General features: G+C 37.1%; 1 protein-coding gene across 1 annotated transcript in view; it reads left to right on the forward strand.

Annotated features, from left to right (window-relative positions):
- LOC149089106 (uncharacterized) overlaps nt 1–25314 on the forward strand; it is a 60718-nt gene extending 35404 nt beyond the window's left edge. Inside the window, exons 15-25 of the mRNA XM_089237245.1 lie at nt 1153–1274; nt 4093–4281; nt 4458–4558; nt 5415–5611; nt 6306–6429; nt 7447–7578; nt 8704–8904; nt 9036–9281; nt 11900–12067; nt 14398–15740; nt 23106–25314. Of these exons, the coding sequence (XP_089093371.1) occupies nt 1153–1274; nt 4093–4281; nt 4458–4558; nt 5415–5611; nt 6306–6429; nt 7447–7578; nt 8704–8904; nt 9036–9281; nt 11900–12067; nt 14398–14523 (1606 nt within the window). The 3' untranslated portion in view covers nt 14524–15740; nt 23106–25314. The remainder of the gene's footprint in view (nt 1–1152; nt 1275–4092; nt 4282–4457; nt 4559–5414; nt 5612–6305; nt 6430–7446; nt 7579–8703; nt 8905–9035; nt 9282–11899; nt 12068–14397; nt 15741–23105) is intronic.
- The last annotated feature ends 226 nt before the right edge of the window (nt 25315–25540 follow it).

Below are 25540 nucleotides of genomic sequence, written 5' to 3' on the forward strand. Positions count from 1 at the left end.
AACTCCCTAAGGTTAAAAAAAAAAAGAATATCTAAAGAGATAAAAACTGACTCTCCACATTTGTGCACACAGGGTGTGAAAGAGATAAGCAGTAAAAATATTCTAGGCTAAAGCAGTGTGTCTTGACCTTTTTCCACCATTGCTCCCCTTTTGAAGCATAGTTTTTTCTCATGCCCTCCCCCCCTGTCTTATTGGGGGGTCCCCTCATCCAGTCATAAGACCTTTTGATTTTATTTGAGTTTATTTGATTTTTTTCAATAAATTTAAAGTAAAGAAAAAGTTTTTTAAATAAGGTTGATATCCAGACTCCTGGGCTAAAGTCTAGTGAGCTTTCCTCTTAGTCTTGGCTCTATTCAGGTCCATCGCAACAGCATGGGCTCGGTGGGCTGAGGGATCATTTAGAAGTTCTGTACTTATCTGGAAGTAACAGCTTATGTATTTACTACTTTTTCTCAAAAATTGCATTGTGTAAGCCCCTTATGGACACAAGGCTCCTGGGATATACATGCACGGTTCCCATGCGTGAAGATTCTATGAGCAAGTCTGCTGGATTCTGAAAGTAGTCTCACTTCCCCCCCCCCCACCACCTTAGTTCTCTTAAAAGCTTTATTTCCTCACATCTAAACTTTTTTTCACAGTTCTCTGTGTCCCTCCCCCCCTCAACAACCTATTATGGCTCCCCCCCCCCCTTGTTATACACCCGTGGCTCCTTAGAATATCCCAGTACCTCGTACCTCATAGGAGTCATATGGTTGAGAGCCACTGGCGTAAAGATTCATGAAAGTTGTGAATCCAATTTATTTTGGCAGATTCCTTGTTGACAATACCCTTAAATCTTCTTTTGACAATACTGGTCATGAGAGCCTATATCTAATTAGCTATGTACAAAGCCTGCATTCTTTGTGTTTGTGAAAGGACTGTAGCAGCAAGTTTCTATTTTATGAACTTGCGATTTGTTAGTTTGCAATAAAATGAAATGCATAACAAAGGTTATGGAAGTACCGAAAAAAAATTGTTAGCAGTGCCACACACAACAAATTTAAATCAGTAAAGTATTTTTTGCAATGAATATTTTTTTAACCCTCCTACCAATCATTTTTCACTCATTTCATTGATTTTCATTCCAATATCTATTTTATTTTAATTCAAAAGAGATGTGGCTATGGAAATTCTGTCTCATTCTAATTGGGAGAAAGTTCTAAGAAATGAGTCTGACAGAAACAAATTTGGAATGCATCAGACACCCTTGCGTAGACTGATACGTCGAATGCCAGGTAAAATGTTACAATCTCTATAATTATATCTCCTTTGTGAATATTAATCATTTAAAATCTCAGTTATTGTGAGCCACAGTTTTGCCATAGTAAAATGCTGCTTATACATGAAGAAGACATCTCCTTCTGCTATAAGTTTTGCAAAAGCTATAAACAAATATGCAAACTGAGGTTATGAAAATTTCGGTTGTTGAGACCATTTGCATATAACTAGGGATACGTAAATTTTGTATTTACGAAATAACCGCAATAAATGCGAAATTTACGAAATAAATGCGATAAATGTGAAATTTGCCAACTTTGACGAATAAATGCTGAAATCGATTTTTTTTTATTACTTTTTCGTGAAATCTAGGTAATTTACACTTTTTGAAGTGGAAAATCATAATTTTGCTCAGTACTTGTGAGTGTACTTGAAAGGGAAACCACAAGCATCACTTTTTTTCCCCCTTTGGCGTTGTGTTAGATGTAAATACAGTCGAGTTCAGTTATAACATAGCCCTAGGTGATTCGAGAAGTGTATGTAACAACCGTCATGTATGTTATAGAGAAGTGCTGAAATTAGATTATGTAGCAATGACATATATGCATTATTGAGACTATCGTGGGAAAAATAAGCTTATGCCTCACATAATTGAAATATAATATAGCATGAATATAGTTTTTGATTGGTATCTGGAAATTTATTTAAAAAACCAGATAAAATATACAACAACATGCAGATATTTTTTGAAATGTTAATGATTTTTTTGAATTTATGCTAATGGTTTTTCCCTTTGAAGTTGACAGTATTGTACAATTAAAAATTCAGAAAAAATAATCCCCACAGATGTTTATGAATTCACCAATTAATAATACATTCGAATTAGCCACCAGTACCCCACCAATCTCAACTTGAATTGAGACTACCAATAAAAAGATCTCAAAGTTATAACAACAAGCAAAAATTTCATAATTCGAAAAGCATAAGACGATACAGTTCTGCACAGCAAGACAAGATTTTATTAAATGTCAAAAATTTTAATTGCCAAAATAGTTAAATTTATTATCGACAGGTAGCGCTTAAGTTTGTCAATTATAATATTCAGTGCTATCTGTTGATTAGGAAGTGTAACTATTCCATCCATTGTGTTTTTTTGCAGTATTATATCTGGATATTTTTTTTTTTTTTTTTGGGTTAAGCCGTTTTTTTTTTTTTGTTTTTTTTTTTGGTTTGTTATATCCACAGCGAGTTTTAAGCAGGGTATAACAGAGATAAAAATGTATAGACGTGAATGGGTCAAATTTTAAGGATTTCTCAACTGTATTTCATATCCACCAGTTATGTTATATACCCGATTGTATATGCAACTTTTTTGAATTTCGGAAAATGATGCTATAAAAAGCATTTGAAAAATATAAGTAATATAAAATAGAGATACTTTTTTTTTCAATGCAAAATTTTTGATTTAAAATGGTTCATTTATTCGAGTTGTTTTTGTGTGTGTGCAAACGAAAGTGAAATTTTTCATTTGGAATTCGTTATTGTGAATAAATGCAAAATTTCTGATTTTAAAAAGAAAATTTTGCAAAATTTACGTATCCCTACATATAACACCTATAAGTTGCAGTTTCAGTTTATTCCCCATAGAGCATAATGTTACTTAACCCTGAAGGTTTTGAGCGTCATTAAAACGCAGAGACCTTGGATATAACAACACATTTTTCAGCAATTGCCTTCAGAACTTGCTTCAAAGAATACTTCAGGGACAAAACTGTTGCTGACTATTTCTATCATCAATTCACATTTGAAAAATATGTTACGTCCCAATGTATATGAAGACCTCACCTAAGTACAGTGGTGCAAGATTTTTCACTCTATATATATATATATATATATATATATAGGTTGATTCGGAACTAATAGACCGATTTTTGTCATGCAATACATGGTCATCACACAAGCAGCAACTCACCAAACTGTCACTTGAGATGCATTTATGTTACAAAAAACAGCTCATGTGGCACATTCTGAACGATTTTTTTCAGCTGTATGCAGCAGAACATCCTCTGCAGCATGTGGCATCCTCACACTCCTGTATCCTACATGCCACTGTCAAAGGAGTATGTTTTCACAGATGTAGTCGCTCAAAGGTTTTTTGATTTGGCATGTGTGTAGTTTGAAAACCCTCTCTGTAAAAATGTTTGGGTTTCCAAAGCATTCTCGTCCACAGCACCATACAGGAAATATATGTTCTGCATTTTCCTGATTCATGAAACTAGTCATTCCTTCTGCAATACACAATAGAAATGACTATAAATAGGAAAAACCAGCGCTTTACGTGCTCAATGACAGCACCATCTACCAATTCAGCTCTTCCATTATGACCATGCATTTTATGGCAAAAATTGCTTATTTAAATGTGTTCTATTATTATTTGAAGTTTTTCAATGAGTTCTCAATCTCTCTGTATATAAGAATGAAAGTGACTACTTGGTGATACTACTTTCTGATTCATACCAATCTCATAAAACCTCAACCTCTGTTTTAATGACACTTCATTTATGAAGACACAATTTTTTGATTTCTTGTACTTTTAAAGCTGATTTCAACTGCAGATCTACAGTAAAAACTTCTAATATAGGAAGGCTAAGGCTATAGGACGGAACTTCTAGGCTATAGGAAGTTTGATATGGTTTGAGACATCAGATGGACACCAAATTTTTTATTTTTCTATTCCTGCTGCCTGGAAAATTGTAAATGAGCCATATCTTGAAGCAACATGAGTTATGAATGGTTTTTTTTTTGTAATTTTTGTCATTTTCATATTTGTTGCAGATGTTGCGGAGTATGTTTTTACAAAATGTGTGAAAAGAAACGATTTTTCTGATGATGATAAGAAGCTTGCCGTTACATATAACTATGAGTTTCTTGATGATATGTTTTCATGTTATCAGAAGAACTTGTACGACCTTGTAAGTGATGACAACAGCTCATCTGACAGTTCTTCCAGCTATTCCTATACAGGTTTATTTACCTTTCATACAAAATACTTTTATAACTTTTAGTTTAGCATTTTAATTTGATTTTATGAATTTCTGATTATTTTATTGAGTTAAATTTTCTGAGGGTTTATTTCATGATTGTATAGTATAAAAATTAAATTCTATTTTATGAATTTTCATCTGTTTTTTTTATTCTAGGATCTGACCTTTATGAATCTGACGGCCATGTAAGAGATAAAGCGAAACCATACAGTGATGACAGAGATATCCTCAAATGCAATCACCCTTTGATGCTGATGGTATTAACTAGTTTTTTGGAATTTTTGTTTCAGTAAATATTTCTCTTGACAATCATTGTTAATTTACTGAATGCTGTCAGAGATACCTGATCACACCTATCAGAGATAGGTGGTGATTTCTGAACTAGTCGCAAAGAAATAGAGAAAGATTTCAAGTGAACCTGAATCAAAACACACACAGTGATTCCTTAAAAGATTAATTTATATCTTTGTACACAAATATATTATGGAGGATATTAATTGATAATATTAAATAATTTAAATTGGTTCTCTAATTTAAGGAGAGCAACTGAGCCCATGGGAAAAGGAATGAAAAATGTTAATTTTATTTACAATTATGAAACATCATGACTGCACAGAAGTGTATGCAAGGGAATGAGGACCACAGGGGCACTTGCCCCCCCCCCCCCCACTCCCAAGCAGACCAAACAATAAAAAAATAGAAATGTTGAAAGGAAATACCTTTACCTGCTATTTTAAATGATTAACATTAATTTAAATGGTTTTAGAAAGTTTGCTACTCAAAATTTTTCTGGATGAAAATCCAGATGTGCCCCCTGCAAAGGTTGGTCCTGTGTAGATCTCTGTGACCATACTTCAATTGTGAAAAATCTGAAAATAAAGAATTGTCTGGGAAATAAACCAGATTTTTCAGTGTCAATGTTCTGTCAGCTTTATACCTTATGCATATGTATGTAAAATGGCAGTTTTTCTACAAAAATTATCAAACAAAAACCAAAATACAATGATGTATTATTACATTGTGTTTGAATTGCCGTTTTTATATTTTAACCTTAAAATATAGGACAATTTTTGTGTTTTATTTTTATATCCAAATTCTTTAATTTCTTTGCAGGTAACTTTTAATCGACAGAACTTATTGAATCATCCTTTGTGCCTTAGTCTTCTTCATCACAAATGGGATAATTATGGACGTTATGTTTATTATAGCAATCTTTTCATATTCATCATATTCTTAGTGATGTTAACAACATATGTCATTGTTGCCTCCCCTCCATGTCCTGCAGAAGATATCAGAGATCCTAAATGCTGGTATGTCTTTGAGATCACATTCTTCCTGATTCCGATAATGGTACAAAATATTTCTGTAGTGTTTGGTCAGAACATGATATTTCCAAAAAATGACTTTTTCATTTTAAAGTAGATCTTGCTAATTATAAGTAATTAGAAGTGAGAGAAATGCACAAATATGTGTGTACAGCTAAACGACATGCTGATGTATGATATTTTCATTTGTATTTGTGTGTATGCTTTAATGCTTTATTTTTAATTTTTAAATTACAATGAAAATGCTTATATTTCAAAACTGTGATTTTGGAATTATGTTCTAACCAAACACCATAGAACTATTTTACTGAATTTTTTTTTGCTTGTTGTCATTTTTTTCCAGTAAAATCTTGATATAATAATACTTTGCAGACCAAAAAAAATAAAAATATTTTTGCAGAGGGGGATAATTGTAAAATCGAGAAGCAGCAGTTTAACATAGGAACTATATGGATTTCTACACAAGGCTTAAAGAAATATCATTGTAGAGGAATTTATCAACATATCGAGTATCATTGTGTGTGTAATGAGGTTTCACTCCATTTCTAGATGTTGGTATTTCCTATAAAGTAAAATAAGAAAAACTATCTTTTCAGCATGATTGAATACTTTTAAAATATTTTTTTAACATTTCATTTCACTTTTTCTTGAATGAATTTTTCTTTTTTCTTTTGTCTAGCTGGTTTTTGAATTCCACATGTCAGCCATTTATGGGAGAATGTGGACAAGCAACTGAACATCATTTGTTAGAGGTCTGCAAAAACTTCATTTATGTCTTGGCTGTTATCCATTTACTCAAGGAGGTAATTTGATCAGATCAAGGAATAATGATTTCTTCGGCAAAAGTATTTTGAAGTTCTCTGTATGAAATTGTTTTGTGGATATGATTGCTGTCACAGCACTACTACTATTTCACTGTACATGCACCTTAAACACATTCCTCTGTGGAATTTCTATTGAATCAGTACACTCTGGAATGTGCATTCTGAGTGCATGTGTAGCTTTAATGCTGGGCCAGCACTGCGGGAGGTAGGGGGCAACTGCTTTGATAGACAAAATTTAATGGGCAGAAGTTTTAGGTGGAAATGAAGAGGACACTTGTGAAATTATCAAATTTAAAGTTGTGGTATCAGCAAAATCATATTTGCCCCATGGGGAAAAAATCCTTGTTACACCCTTGCCCTAATTCATTTATGTTGTCAGTTTTTTCACAATATATTGTGATTTTTTTCATGTTTTTGCTAGTGCTGTGATCTGCATCCCACATCTGCCCCACTGTGACGCCTGGTTGAATTCTGAAAAAGCCATGTGAGAACACCAATATTAAACAAAAAATATCTTTAGGTGTAGTCTGGCAAGTGCCATTTAAAGTTTAATCTTTCTTTGTTTTACAAATTTATTTAACACATAAAACATATAAGTATATCCATCCCTTCCACAGAGACCTTGGGCAGGGGATGGATAACCGGTAACTTGTTTTTTGTGTTGATATGAAAACTATTTTCTATTTGTCTTGATAATGATCAGTTGTACAATTAATCGATTTCGAGTCTAATTAGTTGTTGCAAATATTCAAATAATTTGTTAAAGTCAAATTGTAGCTTGCAATGCAAATGTCTCAGATAATGTTTATATGTTTATGATCGTTAAATGACATTTGATAATTATTTTTGTCTTGAAAAATTAGTGTTTATTTCCTGTGATGGCTGGATTAGGTGTGTTTATCTGTTTTTAACTTATACACATTTTATGGGTTTTTTACTGCGTGCTTCAGTTGAGGGATTAGAAATTCTTAATTTCAAATATTTTATGTTTTGCAGACCTATCAGATGTATCAGAATGGTATGTGTTATCTTAACTTTGAGAACTTCCTTGAATGGGCCTGTTACCTTTCTGCTCTGCTCTTTGTCGCTGACATCAGTGAATGCTCTGAAAAGACGGGAATTCGAGAGGTATAATTTTTTTTCTTTATATGGTAAATTTCACAGACTATGGATATAATAAAGGAGAAGGGCTCAAATTTTTGTCTTTTTTTTTTTTTGGAAGAAGAAGCAAAAAATATTGTTATTTTTGCCCCCCCCCCCTTTCCCTCACAACCTGTTTCTTTCAAGATGTGGTGTTGGTACAACCAAATCTCTTGTAAGGTTAGACAGTTGCTTTCAAATGTTGATGAATATTAACCAAAGCGCATGGAGAATGTACACACATGCCCATAGATAGACACACGGGAGTATTGAAACCATTTAAAGTAACTTGGTGTCAAAACTGTGTTTTTTTTTAAACAAAGTTATCAGTGTCTTCCTTCACAAATAGCAAAATAGAAAATTCAAGATGTATTTGCTGATTGATAACCAAATTTTGTAGATAAGATGAGAAAGATTTCATCATAAGAAAAATGAATGAATTTTTCATTGTTCTAAAAAACATTATGAAAACTATATATGCATACCATTCAGATATTCTTATCTAAACATAAGTCAGGTTCATGAAATTTGATTTTATGGAAAATTCACTAACAGAAAAGTCACCACTGCAATTTCTTCACTGACAACAGTTCATCACAATTGAGTGAGTGACCACAGACAGAGTCGTTGAGTGACTGAATGAGTTGGTGAATGAGCTAGCAAATAAGCGAGGGGGTGACCATATGAGTGTACAAGTGAGTGATTGTATAAATAATTGAGTGACCATATGAGTGAGCGAGTCAGTAATTGTATGAGTGACGAAATGTGTAGCAACTGATTAAGTGCCCGTATGAGTGACTCATTTGCTCACCAACTCCTTGACTAATCTATCACTTGCTCACTCACTATATCAGTTTGTTGATGAATTGTTTCTGCATTTTTTTTCAGTGAATCGCGTGGCAGTAAATTGTCAGTGAATTTTCTGCATGCGAGTAAATTTAGGACATAAAAAATTGTCACTTTTCAAAATTTTGCCCATGTTCAATATAAGCTTCATCACTGTGTATGTAATCGAAAATGTGTGTGTGTAATACTAGCCATTAAATTCATTGACAATATTTTTCAATTCAAGAATAGCCATGCATATTCATGGAGATTTTCTCATTTCTGTAGGTTTGGCAATGGGAAATAGGATCGATATCTATATTTTTAGCTTGGATGGTGCTTGTTATGTTCATCAGCAAATTCCCTTTCCTTGGAATCTATGTCATCATGTTCATACAGATTTTGAGCACTTTCGCAAACTTCTCATTTGTTTTCTTCTTGTTCATCGTAGCCTTTGCTCTGGCGTTCTACACACTCTTACAGAACCAGGTATTTTATGACTATCTTTCAGTTATTCACTCTTTTCTTCCATTTTTGTTTTAAAACTGCTGTCTTTTTCTTTTTTTTTTAATTTATGATAATATTTTTTCAGTTATCATGAACTTAATTTCCTTCATTAGGATCCATTTGAAACACCTGGTGAGTCTTTAATAAAAACTGGTGTTATGATGATTGGGGAATTGGAGTTTGATAGCATATTCAATGATCCAGACAGTGAAGTATATTTTAAAGGTCCAGCCTATTTGTTGTTTGTGTTGTTCGTCATGATCATGACTATCATTATAATGAATTTGCTTGTTGGTCTTGCTGTTGATGATATCAAGGGTGTCCAGGAACAAGCCCAGCTTAGAAGGTTGGCTATGAAGGTATTGCATCTTTCCTCAGTTCATTATCAGTTTCCTAATTTATAAAAATAAGTAACTATCTCATCCATTTTTTGAATTAGTACTTGTGAGAATTTTTAATTTTATAATTCATTATACTGCAGAATATATTTCATCAAAGACAAAGGGGCAGTTTGGATTGGGGGGTGTATTTTTATTAATGCAGTCAAACCTCTCTATCTCAATACTGATGGCACTGCCAGACATTTCGAGAAATAGAGTTTTTGTGTAAGAAAGAAAAAACACATGCCAAAAAGGGTGAAAATGTCAATTGACAAAAACTAAAAAATACAGTCAAGGCTCATTATAATGACCCCATCGTTATGTAGACAACCAATGTTATATTGGGATAAAAAGATATAGGATAGTCACATCATAATAATAATAAAAATTAGGTCTTATCCTATCGGTTGTTATAATAGAATGGTCACTATAACAAGGGGTCATCATAACGAGCATTGACTGCACTACAGTTTACTACACACTAATTAAATTTTTTTGTCATCACATAATAAATATTCAATTATACAGAATGTAAATACAATAAAACACGTTTGAATTTTTCTTTCATTCAATTCTCAATTTTTATGTACTAATTATTACTTAATTATTTACTTACTATAATACCTTATTTCAAATAATAATCCATAAGCTTATATTTACGCATATGTGTTTTGCTCGTTGAACTTCCACAGTATTATCAGTACTGGTAGAGGCGCTGACATGAAGAAAACATTGAGGGGGGGGCTGAAAACTGTCATTCTTCCCGTATATATGAGACTCAAGCCTATATTTAGGGGGTGCGGAAGGATGCATTGCATTTTTGAATTATTGTGGGGGACTCCAACAGCCTCAAGTTTGTGGCATCTACGAATATTAGCAAGAGAGCTGCAAATAATTTTGTCTTCTCAGTTTGCTCCTGATAAGTTTTCTCCAACAAGGTCTCATCCATTGACAAGTGCAATTGTTAAAATTGGCTAAAAATGATAGAGCCTGAGCCGTATTTGGTTAGAAACAAAGTTTGCTCCAAAGAATGAGACAGCATATTCCAGCATTCTCTACTGTCACTTTTTTCTAACTCCTCAGAATCATCATCTAATGTATTTTGTCAACTGGGTCGGCCATACATTCGACAATAATTTCAGTGATTCAAGTGGAAATAAAATTTTGCGATTCAAGTATTTTTTTAGTAATTATTATGTCCCCAATATTTTGAAATTTCATCTTCAGCATTGTTCTGAAAATCATGGGAATTCAACTGAACCACCAGATCTGATCCATGGCTGTAGAATCGCAATCCTTGTCCTCTGTCTGTGACCAAACCCATTCGTTTTGTTCAATGTTAACCCTAATATTCATATCAGTTTTGTGCACCTATGCTATGAGCATAAGCGGACACAGGCTCTTCGAATGGAAGTGGCCATATGCCACTACACTTTTTAAATGAGCTGCATATGCCCATCATCCAAAATTTCTGCCTATGATTGACAAGATCCATCTCATCACAATGGGGATTAACTTGAAGTTTTCTTCTTTCTTCAAGTCGAAGTTTTTGTATATGAGATTTTTTTTAAATTTGTATTCTCCCAGTGAGGAATTGATGGTGCTGCATTCATGACCATTTCTTTCCCTCCCCCTTTTACTCCAGTTTTCTTGATAAACACTGCCCATCATAATTAATTTTGTCATCTGTGCTTTCAAATCATTTGCTGCATGTCTGGTCGTGTCGAAATCACAATTTAGCTTTTGCATAGTTGCTAATAAATGCAGTGCTTAAACATCGGTACAAATGAGATGATGCAAAGATTTTTTTTTTCAAAAATGCGAAAGCAATGGTTGAGTCAAGGAAACATTTATTTTCTGGATATTATGCTGAGGTGAACTCGGAAAGAAAAGTCATCTTGTCTCTGCCGGGACTCAAACCCAGTCCTTCTTGAATACCGGGCAAGCATGCTGGAGGGCTGGGTTTAAGTCCCGGTGGAGACAAGATGACTTTTTTTTCCAAATTCACCTTAGCATAATGTCCAGAAAATAAATGTTTCCCTGATATCTTGGGCTGAGAAAATAACCCATCTATCTCTCTCCAAAGGTTGAATGTTTTAAGTTTTAAAGAAAAAAGAAATCATCGATGACATTTGATTCTCAAGGAAAAGTTTTTTGTTGAAAAAGTAAAACATCCCTTTTAATACTGTGTAATATATACCCTTTAATATTTTTAGAGAATAATCTTGCTTGCTCTTTATTTATAAGTTTATTTTATACAAGTATTCCACATATGTCTGTATACTTATATGTGCGGCCATTTATATATATGTATATTATATTCTCATTCAATAATTATGAATTAGAATAATTTATCATAGCCAATTTCTTCATGTCCAGCAGTTTTATATTTTTCTTACTAATACGATATTCGTAAGTGGCACTGTTATTTTAAGAAATCCTTTTTCCCCTTCTGAAATCTGAATTTCTAACAAGTTGAACTATCAATAACCTGGAAGTAATATCACCTGCAATAATATCAATAATCTGGAAGTTTCTTGTTTGTCGCTGCATATTCAACTAATCAAGATTTGACATTATGTATGTTAATCAACTAGGTAGAGTTGGTATTAACTGTTGAGCGCATACTTCCAATTATGGCACTTAGAAAATGGGTGATCAAGGAAAAGACTTTGATGCCTAATTCTACAAAAAACATACCATGGCTCCTGAGACTGCTAAAAATAAGAAGTGCCCCGGTTCCAACAACAACTTCAACATTCAGGGTAATTATTGTATTTTGGTTTTTCTTTTATATAGATGTACTTTGAAAAGAACATTGATTAAAGTGATTCTAATAAATTCATATGATGATGTATTGTGAATTAAATCCCCAAAAAATTCTCTGTGCATGTTACATTTGGGACAGTTGTTGTTTTCAATGATTTCATTATTTGGTTAGAGTCAGACCCACTTATAGCAAGCACAGATATAACAAAATAATTTTTTTCATGTGCCTTGAATTTTGTATTTTTGTCTATGTTATTTTGATTGATAGAGCAAATAACTAGTATTGGGGGAAATACACATTTTTAATAGAATTTTTGACTAGTTCTCAGTTTAAATGAATAAGGATTAAAATTCAGTTAATCGATCATTTTTTTAGGAACTAGTTAATGAGAAAGCATAGGCAGAGATTAAAAAAATTAACTTTCATACCTTATCTGAATAAGTTATTCCTTATTCACACAATTAACTAATTTATTAAATATTTAACCTCATTAATGATTAAATAAGTCATACATTTTCAAATTTAAGTTGCGTGTGTACAAATATATGTCGTCTCTGTGTTTGATTCAAAACAGTGTTGTAAAATTGTCTGCTAAAAACACTCATTGAAATTTTCATATCTAAGAATTTCTGTTTGCTGTAACTGTCATTTTAGTTAAATACAGTAAGCACCGCTTATAAGAATCACAGATGATGTTATCATTTGGGTATTGTTATCGCTTCCGCCAAGTAAGGAACAAGCCTGTATCATAGCATGGGAAAAACTTCGTTTATCAGGATTTCGGTTCATGTTTATCGGTTATGTTATAAATTTTTTTCCCCGTCAAAAGGTTTTTTTTTCACATTTCATAGTTAAGGTTGAAGCAAACTTATTTTTTTCCCTATAAGTTGTCATTATCAACCTTCAACACAATGTAGAAGGTAAGAAGATGCCCCAAAGCAGAATGTTTAGCACTGTTCTGCGACGAGCCCTCAGCTGACTGGAAATGTTCTGCGGTAAAAATCCCCATACATGTAATAATGTTTTTTGCACTTTTTCTTAAAATTCTTTCAAATTGTTCTGCAGTATCGCTAATTGTTCTGCTATGTACGTCGCAGATTTTGGCACATTCTGCTTTGGGGATAAAATGTATCTTCATCAGTTCACCATGTCCCAATCAGGTCGTTGTAGCCGCTATGATCCGTGTATGTGTGGAGCTGCTTCTGTAATGACCTTATAGTGGTCTGTTCCATAAGGTAAAAAAAAGAAACCTTACTTCAGCTCTTGGTCCATTTCTTTCATCTGACCAAATTCACCTTTACTTGGTGAAAAGATTTTTTCAAGTGATCTATGAATGTACATTGAAGAAGTTATCATAATTTGTAATGCATATTACATAGTTCCATTCTAACTTCTCACAATGGCTAAATACTAATTCAAGGCCATATCAGGCAAAATGCCCAATGAGGTGGCTGAGAAAAAAATGCCCATAACAAATGTGGATGTCATATTTTAATAATGCAGGATATATTCACTCAAAGGAAAATATCCGGTTTTAGAAAAAAAAATAGAATGGCACAATATTTTGTGTGTGTGTGTGAGAGAGAGAGAGAGATTTTTTCCTACCAGTTATGTGGGAAAGAATAACGAATTGCCATTTTCATATGTCCCGCTCAATTGAATAGGACATATGATCATATCTGCTTCCAGATTTGTTTCAGATATAGTTATCTGTGGTGCCACTGTGGTGGTCAAGTGGTTATAGTGACGGACTCGCGATGCGAGAATCCGGGTTCGAACCCCACAGTGGTGGTCGGCTGAAGTTGGTTTTCTGTGGTTCCCAACTTCAAGGCGCAAATGCGAGCCGATCTCCCCTTTAAAAAGTCTTGCCACAGAGAGCAACAGTCCTACAACGATAAATCATTCAATCATAACACTTCACTCATAGTTAGAAAAAACTGGTGGCAGATTGCAGCACTACACATAACAAACATTACACAGAAACAAACTTTACGTCAGGTTGTACTACACATACACGCACATCCCGCATGTACCGATTCGTTGGGGGTTCCGCGGGGGGTGGTGGTGTGGGCGGGGTGCATGTGTGGTGTAGCAGTAGTAGGTAGAGCCTCCAAAAAATGGCTCGCGGATCCATGATGTTAAGTCAGCCACCTCGTTGGGCAATTTGCCTGTTGTGGCGTTGTATTTGTATTTGATTATTGTTATCAGATACCCAGAGTCCCAATATGATCACAATAAGCAGCATGCACTGTACCAGTTTTAAATGTCTGTCAGTTTTCTTACATAAATATGTTTGAGCTGTTTCCCTGTCTCTTCATTTTGTAGACTTCTTTTGAAGAATTGGAAGAAAGGCATATTGAGCTCTCAAAGCAGTTGAAAAGCATTCAAGATTCGTTACGTGCCTTGGAAAAGAGCACCAAACATGTTCAGAATCTTCTGGAAAAAAGATGATATAAGGTACTTTAGCTATCACGTGTGAATACACAAACTTGCGGACCATATTTTGCACAGGACTACTCTTGTGGGCTGCATGAGAGATGAGTTACTTCTGCAAGGATTAAATATGAATGAACAATAGTGACGAAATATTTATGGTCATTCTTATTTTGAGTAGTGCAGGTCTTTTTTTTTTTTTTTTTTTTTTTTGCATTATTATCAATCTGTGTGGAAATCTCATCTAACTGCATGTTTCATATTTTAATGGCATATTTATATTATAGCTCTGCTGACTGAGTGAAAGTTTGGGAACGGCCAGATTGGCCCCTGGCACTCGTATACTACAGTTAACACTTTTTGCATTATATCTGGTCATTGTTCCAAAATTTTAGGACAATTGATCGTTTCATTTCTCAAAATATTTGATAAATCAATGTTCACATAATTTCACCACAGAATTTTTTTTATTGGCACTTTGACCACAAGTTTCTTGACTTACCTTAATTTCCTAGGTATAGCACGCAGATTCAAATTCCACTACTTTGAAGAAAAATATTGTTTAGTCCATGGCGATGTGTAATCTACATGTAAAAATTTAATCCATCAATAATGAAATATTGAGGAATGGAATAGGTTGTTTGTCACGTTTTTGTAGGAAAATTGTTGATTTTTTTGTACTTGTATCTATACGCCATCTATAAATCTTTAAAAGTTATTTTTTTACACAAATTAATTTTTTAAATATTTTTATTCTAATGTTTCCGATGAATAAGCTACATATGTCACTCAGCAGTATATAATCTGCGCTGAAAATTTCTGATTTTTTACTGTTTAATCTATATTACACAGGTTTAATATTTTCAGGTTTCAAAGAAACAGATATTTTCTAGATATTATGCTGAGGTGAACTCGGGAAGAAAAGTCATCTCAAAAAAATATGCTTGCCCAGCATGCAAGAGGACCTGGGTTCGAGTCCTGGCAGAGACCAGATGACTTTTTCTGTCTGAGTTCACATCAACATAATATCCAGGAAAATATCTATTTACTTGATATATTGGGCTGAGAAAATAGCTGTCCAACTCATTATCATGTTTGTTTTCTAATTCAAATTGTTGCAATATTTTGTTTTTCGAAAACTTATTTTAAGTTTATGCTGAAAATCAATGCTGAAGTTACTACTCATAATAAAGCAGTCCCGGTTGCATCCCTGCCTCGTTATAGCATGCAATCTGGTATTCACGTTAAACGACAATGGCTTCTACAGTGTTAAGACGTCTTTTGACGGAGCTCCGGAATTACATCATATCCCGGCGTAACCATTTGTAAGCTGACGGATCCTGGTGTGCCGTGAGTTGGGGGACATCGAAAGGACTCTTTAGAACTTCGAAGCAAGCGTCTACGGCGTCGAGATGAAAAGTTATCTTCACTTACATCGCGCCGAGTGAATTGCGGATCGGTCGGCCATTGTCTACAGCGTTAGCCCTCCCATTGGACTTCAAATTCATCAAATGTCGGCTGATTGAATAATTTTTGTGTACTTTATGTGTGACATAAATGTTCGGTTCAAATTTATCATCGAAAATCGTTTTTAATTAAAATTTGATCGATTTCAAAGTAAATTCTATGAAACCCGCCATCTTAATACAAGCCTATAGATTTATCATTATTGTAGAGGCTGTATTATTCTTCTATGGCTCCATAACATGTGTAACAAGGCCAATCTTATTATTTGTAATATAAAGGAGTTCTTATTCTTGAATTCTATTTTCGGCTGGCCTCGAGAGCAGATTACTTTAAGATGCACTATTGTTCCTTCAAAGGCCGAGAATAATTATTATAAGTAAAGTTGCCTAGAATAAGGTATAATAAATAAAATTAACACAAACAACAGCAAGGATAATACAAAGTCACATTACTGAACAAAATCTTTGATCAACATGAAATTTGAACAATTGCGACACCACTTGGCCATGAATAACACCACGTCATCGGACGACCATATCGATGTCACCAGTATCCGCAGCTCGCAACTTTTGAATGCTTTGGACTTATCCGGTGGACCTGGGACACCTTCCTACGCAACACGAAGCTGCCAATGTTCAATGAAGACTGCTACTCCCCTCTACGGATTAGTTCCCAAGAGGAACTTCCTGAAATCAACAGTTCGTGCTTCAGATGTCGTGACTCCGGCTTTGCATCCCCAGACCCAAAAGAACATTGTGCCAACTTCTGTGGTAAAAGCGATCTTAGGTGACCACGAAACGAATGAAACTCTCGATGCTGATGACTTCTATACGTATGATGCTGCGTGGAACATCTGGACACTTTTAACTGATCCCCGAAGAGATTCGTTGGGCAGATCCCATCACCGCCTGCCTGTCAGTGATCATGAAAGTCTACAGTGCCTGCTAAAAGGCACCATAGATGCAATTAAATCGACTTGGAATCTCGTTCGAGACACCCGAAAACTCTCCTCGGGAAAGGTGCGGCACAAGGTGTCATTAAATGATCAACACAGTATTCGTCGTCTATTAGTCGACCTGGTCATGGAGATAGTTGGGCAGTCAGAAACTCAACCCTCGCCTACGAAGAATTCTAACGTCAAAAGTAAATCAAGCAAAGTGACCTTCCCTGGATTACAGAGCAAAATGACCCAAAAAGTCAGCGATCGTGTAATGGGCCAAACTAGCATACAACGTTCTCCAATCGTATCATGTACGAATGAACTTCGGTCGGATGGTGTTCTAACGGTCGCTTCGTGTTACGAAAGTAAGCAGTCAGTAGTCAAGAGAGTGAATCAGCGAGAACATAACATATTTATTAGTAGAGACACTCAAACTGATCATCTGTCAGTGTGTCGGAGTGAAACTGGTCCACTTATTGACAAAGAAACTCAGACGATCTTGGATCATGCTCCGGACGTGGACTCACCAGATCGGGAAGATTGTCTCACCGACGAGCGGCAACAGAACTTTCAATTTGTAGTAGCTTCCCAAAGTGATACAGAATATAATGGTACGGGACCAGACGCCCCACGAGAGAGGAATGCCTGTGTTAGCCCAACGACGACAGTATCCTCTCAACTGCCAACCTCGATATTTTACGTTGAGGATAGCTGGAACAACGAAACCACTTTACCTTGGGAACCTCCCAAACCTCAGAGACAACGTAAAGTCAAAATTGACAGGTCTCGGCAAACGAACAGTCCTTCGATAGAAATTGAAAAGGTGGACGCCTGGCCACAACTGCATTCGAATAAGCAACTGAAGAATAGCACTGTGCTTCCAGCTGAAAAAGTGTTGTCACCTTCCTCCCTCGGATTAAAGAGAACGTGGGCAGAAGTTGTAAAAATGGAAGACAGTGGCCAAAAGTGGTCCAAATATCAAATATTATCGGGCAGGCGGCTTGCACCTGAAAGGACTAAGGGCGTGGACATCTCCTCACTACACTTGTCAAACCCAGTGGAATCAGATGTACAAGCCGAGGTAATTTCATCGCATGACGTGAACGAAAAGAGACAATCCAACCCACTCTCCTGGGCTGAACGATGTGAAGACTATGACCGAACTATGAAAGGGACTGATACCGTAACAACAACACATAGCCGTAAGCAACTGAGAGAAGAACTTCAGGGCAGTAAAAATAGTCGGCATGGCAAAAACACTTACGCAACAGAAACCCACCAGGCTCGTCACCAGCGAATGAGCTACCTAACCAACACTAGCAGCGGTGCGGCGAAATTAGACTCTTTCAAGGTATATAGACGTAGTCAGGTACAACACGCAGAAGAGCAGTTGGCTCAGCCGTCAAGTAGGAAGGCCACAAACCCTCCCAATTTTGATGCTGAAAGAAATGTCAGGAGGTCTAATTATGATCCTCATGGGCGTGACTGTTATCCACCACACCGACGGAAACACATTACGTCTGACCATTATACTTCCGACTATAGGGACAGTACACTGGGTACAGCGAGAGAACACTTTCGACAAGACCAACGACGAAGAAAATACCATCACTCACAAGGAGTAGTACGTGAGGAAAGGCGGGTATATTTTGACACACGTGAACTCGGATGCCATCGCCATCGGCAAAATATACGAGGCGTATCGACGAGACGAATGCAGATGACCGGGTATACTCAACCGATCAACACTCATATGGACAGAACGGGCAGATGTGTTGACTGTGTGCTCATGAACATGGCGCAAGACCTCCGCTTTAACACGGACCACAGGTCGAGGAGCAGAGAATGTCCCAGTTTTCTCCTCACAATAGGTCTGCAGTCGACTCACCAGTTATTTAATCAGCGACGCAGAGATTGGTAAGGCGTGATGGTCGAAGAGAAAGGTGTAACAGTAAGTTACTAACTATGGGCCTGAATCTAGGCAGTGAATTAACACGAAACTGATGACGTCACATTCGGCAAAAAACAACCAAGTAAGACACGGACTTCGTCTCCTCCAATTAAATGCAGACAAAGCTAAGATCTGTATCGCACATATGGAGGCTTTCGTAAGAGCACAGTCAGTAGATGTGGTTCTACTTCAAGAACCATGGCAAAATAGAGGTCTTTTACGTGGTATTCCACAATCATGGCAGTCGTGGACGGCGCAACTATGCAAAAGTGCTATATTAGTCCCATCGACTCATATTAGACCGGCCACGTACAAGATTGACCGCCACCTGGTAGCTGTTCAGATAAGTCTGCAGGGACATGAACTTATAATTGCTAGTGTATACATTTCTCCGTACGAAGAAGTAGACGAAGCCATAGAGGAGATGGGTGATCTTTGCGAGTCAGCACCAGGTATCGACATTATCTTCTGTGCGGACGCAAATTGTCATTCTTCGTGGTGGGGCTATCGAGCGACGGATCCAAGAGGGCGCGCGATGCAGGAATTTCTCACCAGCAGGAACTTGTTTCTGTTTAATTCTAGACGGACAAGACCTACCTACGAATTTTATGACGCAAAAGGATGGCCAGATCTTACTTTTACAACGTCAGAAAATATTTACAGGCGTTCCGATTGGTCAGTAGGTACGGAAGATTCGTATAGTGCGCACAAATATATCCATCTACAACTCAATATTACGCCTAGATATCAAAAACCTACGAAGTATAGAACTACCACAAGACGATTAGCAAAGATCAGGCCTGCTACAGAGCAGATCTTCATGGACCTCCAAGAACAACTTCATATGGTTTTGGACGAGGATCAGGTTAATGCATGCTTTGACGCCTCAATGCAGCGGCTGAAAGAACGATGTATCCAGGTGTTGGGCTATGCACAACCGCGTCTTACTGCTTCTTTGAAATGGTGGACCGATGAGTTAGCAGCTTCACGCAGGCAACTTCGTAAACTAGAGCGTCGTTTCATTAAGGCCAAGGGTGATGATAGAGTACAGGCGAGGATGGAGTTTAGAAAATTCAGAGCAGGGCATATTAAGGCCGTAAACAAGGCAAAAACGACTAGTTGGATTGCCTTTTGCACAGAGGAAAGCCGCCCATTTGGACAAGCATACAAATCTATGTTCAAAACGAAGCGTCTACCACCACTGGTAATGATGTCCAACGGTCCACATACTGGTGCCACGATGCTGGAAGCGGCCCAAGCACAATTGGAGGAGATTTTTCCGAACCTCCCGGATACTATAAATTTGACTCCATACACGCCATCTATGATTATGACGGACCCACCATTCACTCATATGGAGATCAATCAAATAGTCAGAAGACTGAACAATAAACGAGCTCCGGGTATTGATAACATAAATATTCCTCTTTTGAAAACCCTAGTCGCAGCCCATGGTCATGTTATCACAGATATCTTCAATAGTTTAGTCAAGTTGTCGGTGTTCCCAAAGTGTTTCAAACGTGGTAAGGTCTTGCTTTTCCTGAAGAAAGATAGGGATCCAGGGGTGCTGCAGTCGTATCGCCCCATCTGTTTACTCTCTACAATGGATAAAGTCCTAGAAAAATTGGTGGTGCAACGGATCACCTACTATCTAGAGAAGGCAGACTGGCTTAGCCCAAGACAGTTCGGATTTCGTACAGGTGGCTCGGCAGAAAAAGCAATAGAATCACTGATGGAAGAGATCACGACTAGACATCGACGAGGTCAAGTAACTGCCATAGTTTCCATAGACATTCGCGGTGCTTTTGATTCGGTCCGCCATGAGATAATAATCAATACTGTACGAAAATTACCAATTCCTTACAATCTCATTTGTATAGTGGAGAACATGCTAAAAGATCGAACGGTTGTGATGCCAACTGATGGAGGAGACGCGGAAAAGCATCAGGCCATGGGCTGTCCTCAAGGCTCATGCAGCGGTCCGCTACTATGGTCTATCGTGCTTGACTCACTGCTGAAAAAGAATTGGGGACCGGATGTCTATGTCCAAGCTTTCGCCGATGATCTGGTGTTTGTGATCTCGGCGAGAACTCCCAACGACATTGGCAGCACTGCGGATGCCGCGTTTGACGAACTGTCAAAATGGCTAGAAGATAATCGTCTCAGCATGGAGGTGACTAAAACTAAATTACTATGGCCACACCCCAAGAAAAAACGTCCCTGCATAAGAATCAATGGTGTTCGACTGCAAATATCTAAATGCATGAAATATCTTGGAGTGCATATTGACCATCAGTTCAAATTCACGACGCATGTGGCGAAACAAATTGATAAGGTTCAAGATACCATGCAAAAATTGAGACGAATAGCAGGCCCAAAGTGGGGTATACGCCAAAAATTTAGGAACATTTTGTACAGATCGGTTGTACAACGGCAGATTTCATATGCAAGCGCCATCTGGTATAAAAACCCGACACAGAGACTCCGTAAATTACTCGATGTTGCCCAACGTCCGTTCTTATTGTATGTAACTGGTTCATACAGAACTACAGCCAATGATGTTCTGTATACTGCTACGGGAAACCCTCCGCTCAGCCTATATGTTGAATATGACGCTCGTCGATCTACAATCCTGCATTTCGGTAAGGAGGTTTGGATGGACGGAATTCTTATAACACCTGATGCCTACGAAGGGAATAATAAGAGTTGGCTTCATCATCCCAGTGTGGACTTGTTCCAGAATCAAGTTCCGCTGCCTGGTACGGAACAATGCTCATCGGATGAAGCTATTAGTATATTCACGGACGGCTCAAAAACAGAGACATCCACGGCCTGTGCATACGTAGTTATGAATGCAGAAGGATCTGTTGAAGAGGCTTGGAGTCGACGGTTGCGTCAAGGGAACAGTATCTTTCAGGCGGAGGTTCTGGCCATACTAGCTGCAGTAGAATGGGCGATTAAGCAAAATCAGCAGACGACGATATATACTGACAGCGCGTCTAGTATTAATGCGATTCGTGATCAGCGCACTCCACATGAAAATACTCGGCGAATACGCAAGCATTTATACGACCATCCGTCTATCAGTATCAAATGGGTCAAAGGCCACGCAGGAATAGCGGGGAATGAAATTGCGGACAGATTGGCCAAAGATGCTCTTAATCTCCCAACGGAAGAACAACTCTTGCTACCTCGCAGTCACATCAAACAGGCGCTAAAAAGTGACCTGTTACAAAAGTGGCAACAGCTATGGGACAAGAATGCACATAAAGATGCCTATAAGATACAGAAACGCGTCCGTTGGAACAGTTCCATTTGGTCTAGAGAGAAAGTGATCATGATAACTGAGCACGGCCCATTACCGACGTATCTAGAACGTTTCAAGAAGTCGGACAACGCCATGTGTGCTTGTGGTGAGATTGGATCTTTATGGCATTACCTGACATCTTGCCCATATACAAAAAAATTTCATTTTGGTGCTATTCCCGAAAACGGTCGACTGTGTTTCAAAAAAAGAGTTTTGAAGAGCCCTATGGGCCTTGCTCGGGTGCGGTGGATTATATTGTTCCTCGATAGCAACTTACATCGCATACATACTAAGAAGACTGGAAGTGCGCGTCTGAGCGGTGGGAGCGATGACGAGTTCAAACCGGCAAGAGCCCCAGCGATTGATCTTAGGAGGAAATATGATCTTCGACCACGTCGGCGTCAAAACAAAAGTAACCGATAAATGGAAAACAGAAGCAAGTTCACCTGCAAGGAGATGAATCAAGTCATCGATGGCAAGGACGAATTAAGTGTTATTTACTCGGCTATATAGTGAATTGTGATGATCTCAGTTCACCCGGTAACGATTCCGGTAACGACTGGCGGCTTAGACGATGATGATCTGCGACTAATTCACAGTGATTCGAAATTGTATATACCAAGATTATCGGCAATCATTCGATCAATTGACGATTACTGGATTCTTATGGGATGGACGACACCAGCATCTTATAATCCCGTTTATAATTTTGATTGCCCATTGGCGTTGATTGTTTAGATTTTATTTATTTGTTATATGACTTCAGAAGTTGGCGATCAATTTTTATGTAAATTATTTTATTTTGCTGCCTTCGTCTGAGGTGGTCATGTTACGTTGTTTTTAATAAAACTTTCCGGATACACCCATCCTTCGGGAACGCTTCGATATCTCTCTGAGATGGGAAGCGGGGTGTATCCGGTCTTCAAAGGTCAAAGGTATTCACGTTAGTATTCTATGAGTACAAAAAATAAAGTGTTTCACAAGCCAACATATAGCACCATCTGATACTGAGAACAGCTCAACCGTTTTATGTTCAGAAATTGTTGCTTGGAATGCTACACATCAGTGAATTCGTATGCATTGAGCAAAGTTAGTCGGGATGCAAAACTTAAAATTTTGGTTCTTAAAGTGACGGGGCTTGACGATTTTTATTAAAACTGCTGTTGTGTGAAAGTTAGCCTTTAAGCATTAAAACCTAGTGATATCAGGTGGAAGTAACTACAACAAACAGAGCAGGATCAAAACCGCTTGTTGCAATCAGCATCATCCAATATTGGGGTCTGTTTCATGCATGTGCCCCTAGGGCCCACAAATTCTCCAAGTCCATTTGGATGCCAAACGGCTTTTCTTTTTTTCTTTTTTTTTTGATAATTTTTTTCAAAATATTTTTGATTGTCTTTGGGAGGAACTCGCCCTCCTACCCCATATGTGCCTCTGCCTCAAAGGATGCTATATATAAAAGTCCCAAAAAAATTGTGTTTGCCCAGGCACAGAACTTTTGAAAAACAGGCCCCGCCAATATCTCCTGATGATGCCAACAGCTGGTGTTACAGAAATGCCAAATCGACTCTTATAATGACCCTTTAGTCCGAGAAAATCTCATTCATTGAACAACTGCTGCAAAAATCTAATTAACTAGTTTGAACCTAGATAAAATTGTTAATTAGTCAAACCTTGTTAGGTGGGGGTCACTCTTGGGAAAGCAAATATATATGACTCCATAAGCAGAGTAACCCGATAAACGTAATGGGCCATGACATTGCTCTACTCCTTCTACCCCTAATGATGAATTCATGCATGTTATACAAACTGATCAGTCAAACGAATTTAACCTTGGAAATTTGTAGATGCAAGTTAATTCTACTAATTTATATTATTTACCTTAATTTGTCCCACAGTTCTGAAATTTTCAAAAGCCCAAGACTAGATGTGACTAGATGTCCAGCAGGGATGTAGAAGGGATGCATGAAGACAAAAATTGGGAGTCTGTCACATGGCTCTCTCAGAGATATCTTAATGTGACCCAGGGCCTTAATTGCATTGCTAGTCCTAGTGACGATGAGATTTGGTACCATGATTTTTGAGAGTAACTAAGGATATAGGTAGACAGATACTTCCTGCTATGTGTAGAGGTCCATAATATATTTTTGTTAGAGGGCCCTGTGATACTCTTAAGACGATCATGCACTCTTTCCTATCTTATAGCCAGTCCTCTAAGCAGCGAACAAATTTTGTGATTTTGCACCAAATTCGTGATGCATAAACAAGCATTCATACAAAATTTGATTCATCCTTGTGCCCTTCCTCCAGATAAAAGTCTATCAAGCCAACACCTTCTATGGCAGAAAGGCTCAGCGCAAAGCTCGTGACGCCACTGAAGGTGTCCATTTCACCTACAGTCATTGGATATACTGCAGAAAAAAAGTAAAGATTTTACATATGTCGGCCTGCTTTATCCAATGGCTACAGGTAAAAGGGACAACTTCAGTGATATCAAAGCTTCGTGCAGAGGCTTTTTACTATTGAAGGTGTTGACCATGCTCCCTTATTGGGGAGCCCATGTTCTGTCAAATGCCATAAAAACCACCAATACGTGAGAATCAAGCTTAGCATGTATATGCATACACTGTACATTGTATGAAGAGTTTCTGATTTCTATGAGAATTTATGAAGGGTATTCTCATGTTAAGAGAGTGTGGAGATGCATTGTCAGGAGTTTAGTAATGTAAGAATGCCATTGAATGCCAATGATATTGTAAAAAAAAAGTAACTCGTTATGCAAAATGATGTGTTATCTGGGTGACCCGTTAACAAGGTTTGACTGTGTATATATATCAGGGGTTTTCTTCATTTCCCAACATGTGCAAAAGGTTGATGTATAGTTTTGAAAAAATTCTTACATTTTTTTATACTTGTATTTTGCTCAAACAATTTGCTCAATATACAAAAAAATTGTTATTTTGTTATTACATATGATTACTCAAACGTTAGACTCTGATCATTTACAAAATGTGATAAGTATGTGTTATGATGATGATTTTAGCATGGAGTATATGCTATAGAAAATATTCTTTTTGTGTATTGTACTTATAGTTCGACTATGATGCCATGCAAAATACATTCCACAAATAAAAAAATATTACTATTGAGAAATTATTGTTATTTGCATATTTTTTTGTAACTCAAAACCAGTGGTTCTTGACATTTCTTCCATCCTGAACCCCCAATACAACACCTGGTCAGGAAGTGTGCCGCTATGCACTTAAAGATTATGGGGGGGGGGCTGTTGTGTGGCTAAAGAACCGATTATCTACCCAATGCCACAACTAGATATTCTTTGACAGTCAAACATGCATTATGCCTCCCTCGT

Source organism: Pholcus phalangioides, unplaced genomic scaffold, assembly GCF_987345545.1.
Source record: "Pholcus phalangioides strain wild (caught in Gottingen) unplaced genomic scaffold, Ppha-v1.0 ptg000002l_1, whole genome shotgun sequence".
NCBI lineage: Eukaryota > Metazoa > Arthropoda > Arachnida > Araneae > Pholcidae > Pholcus > Pholcus phalangioides.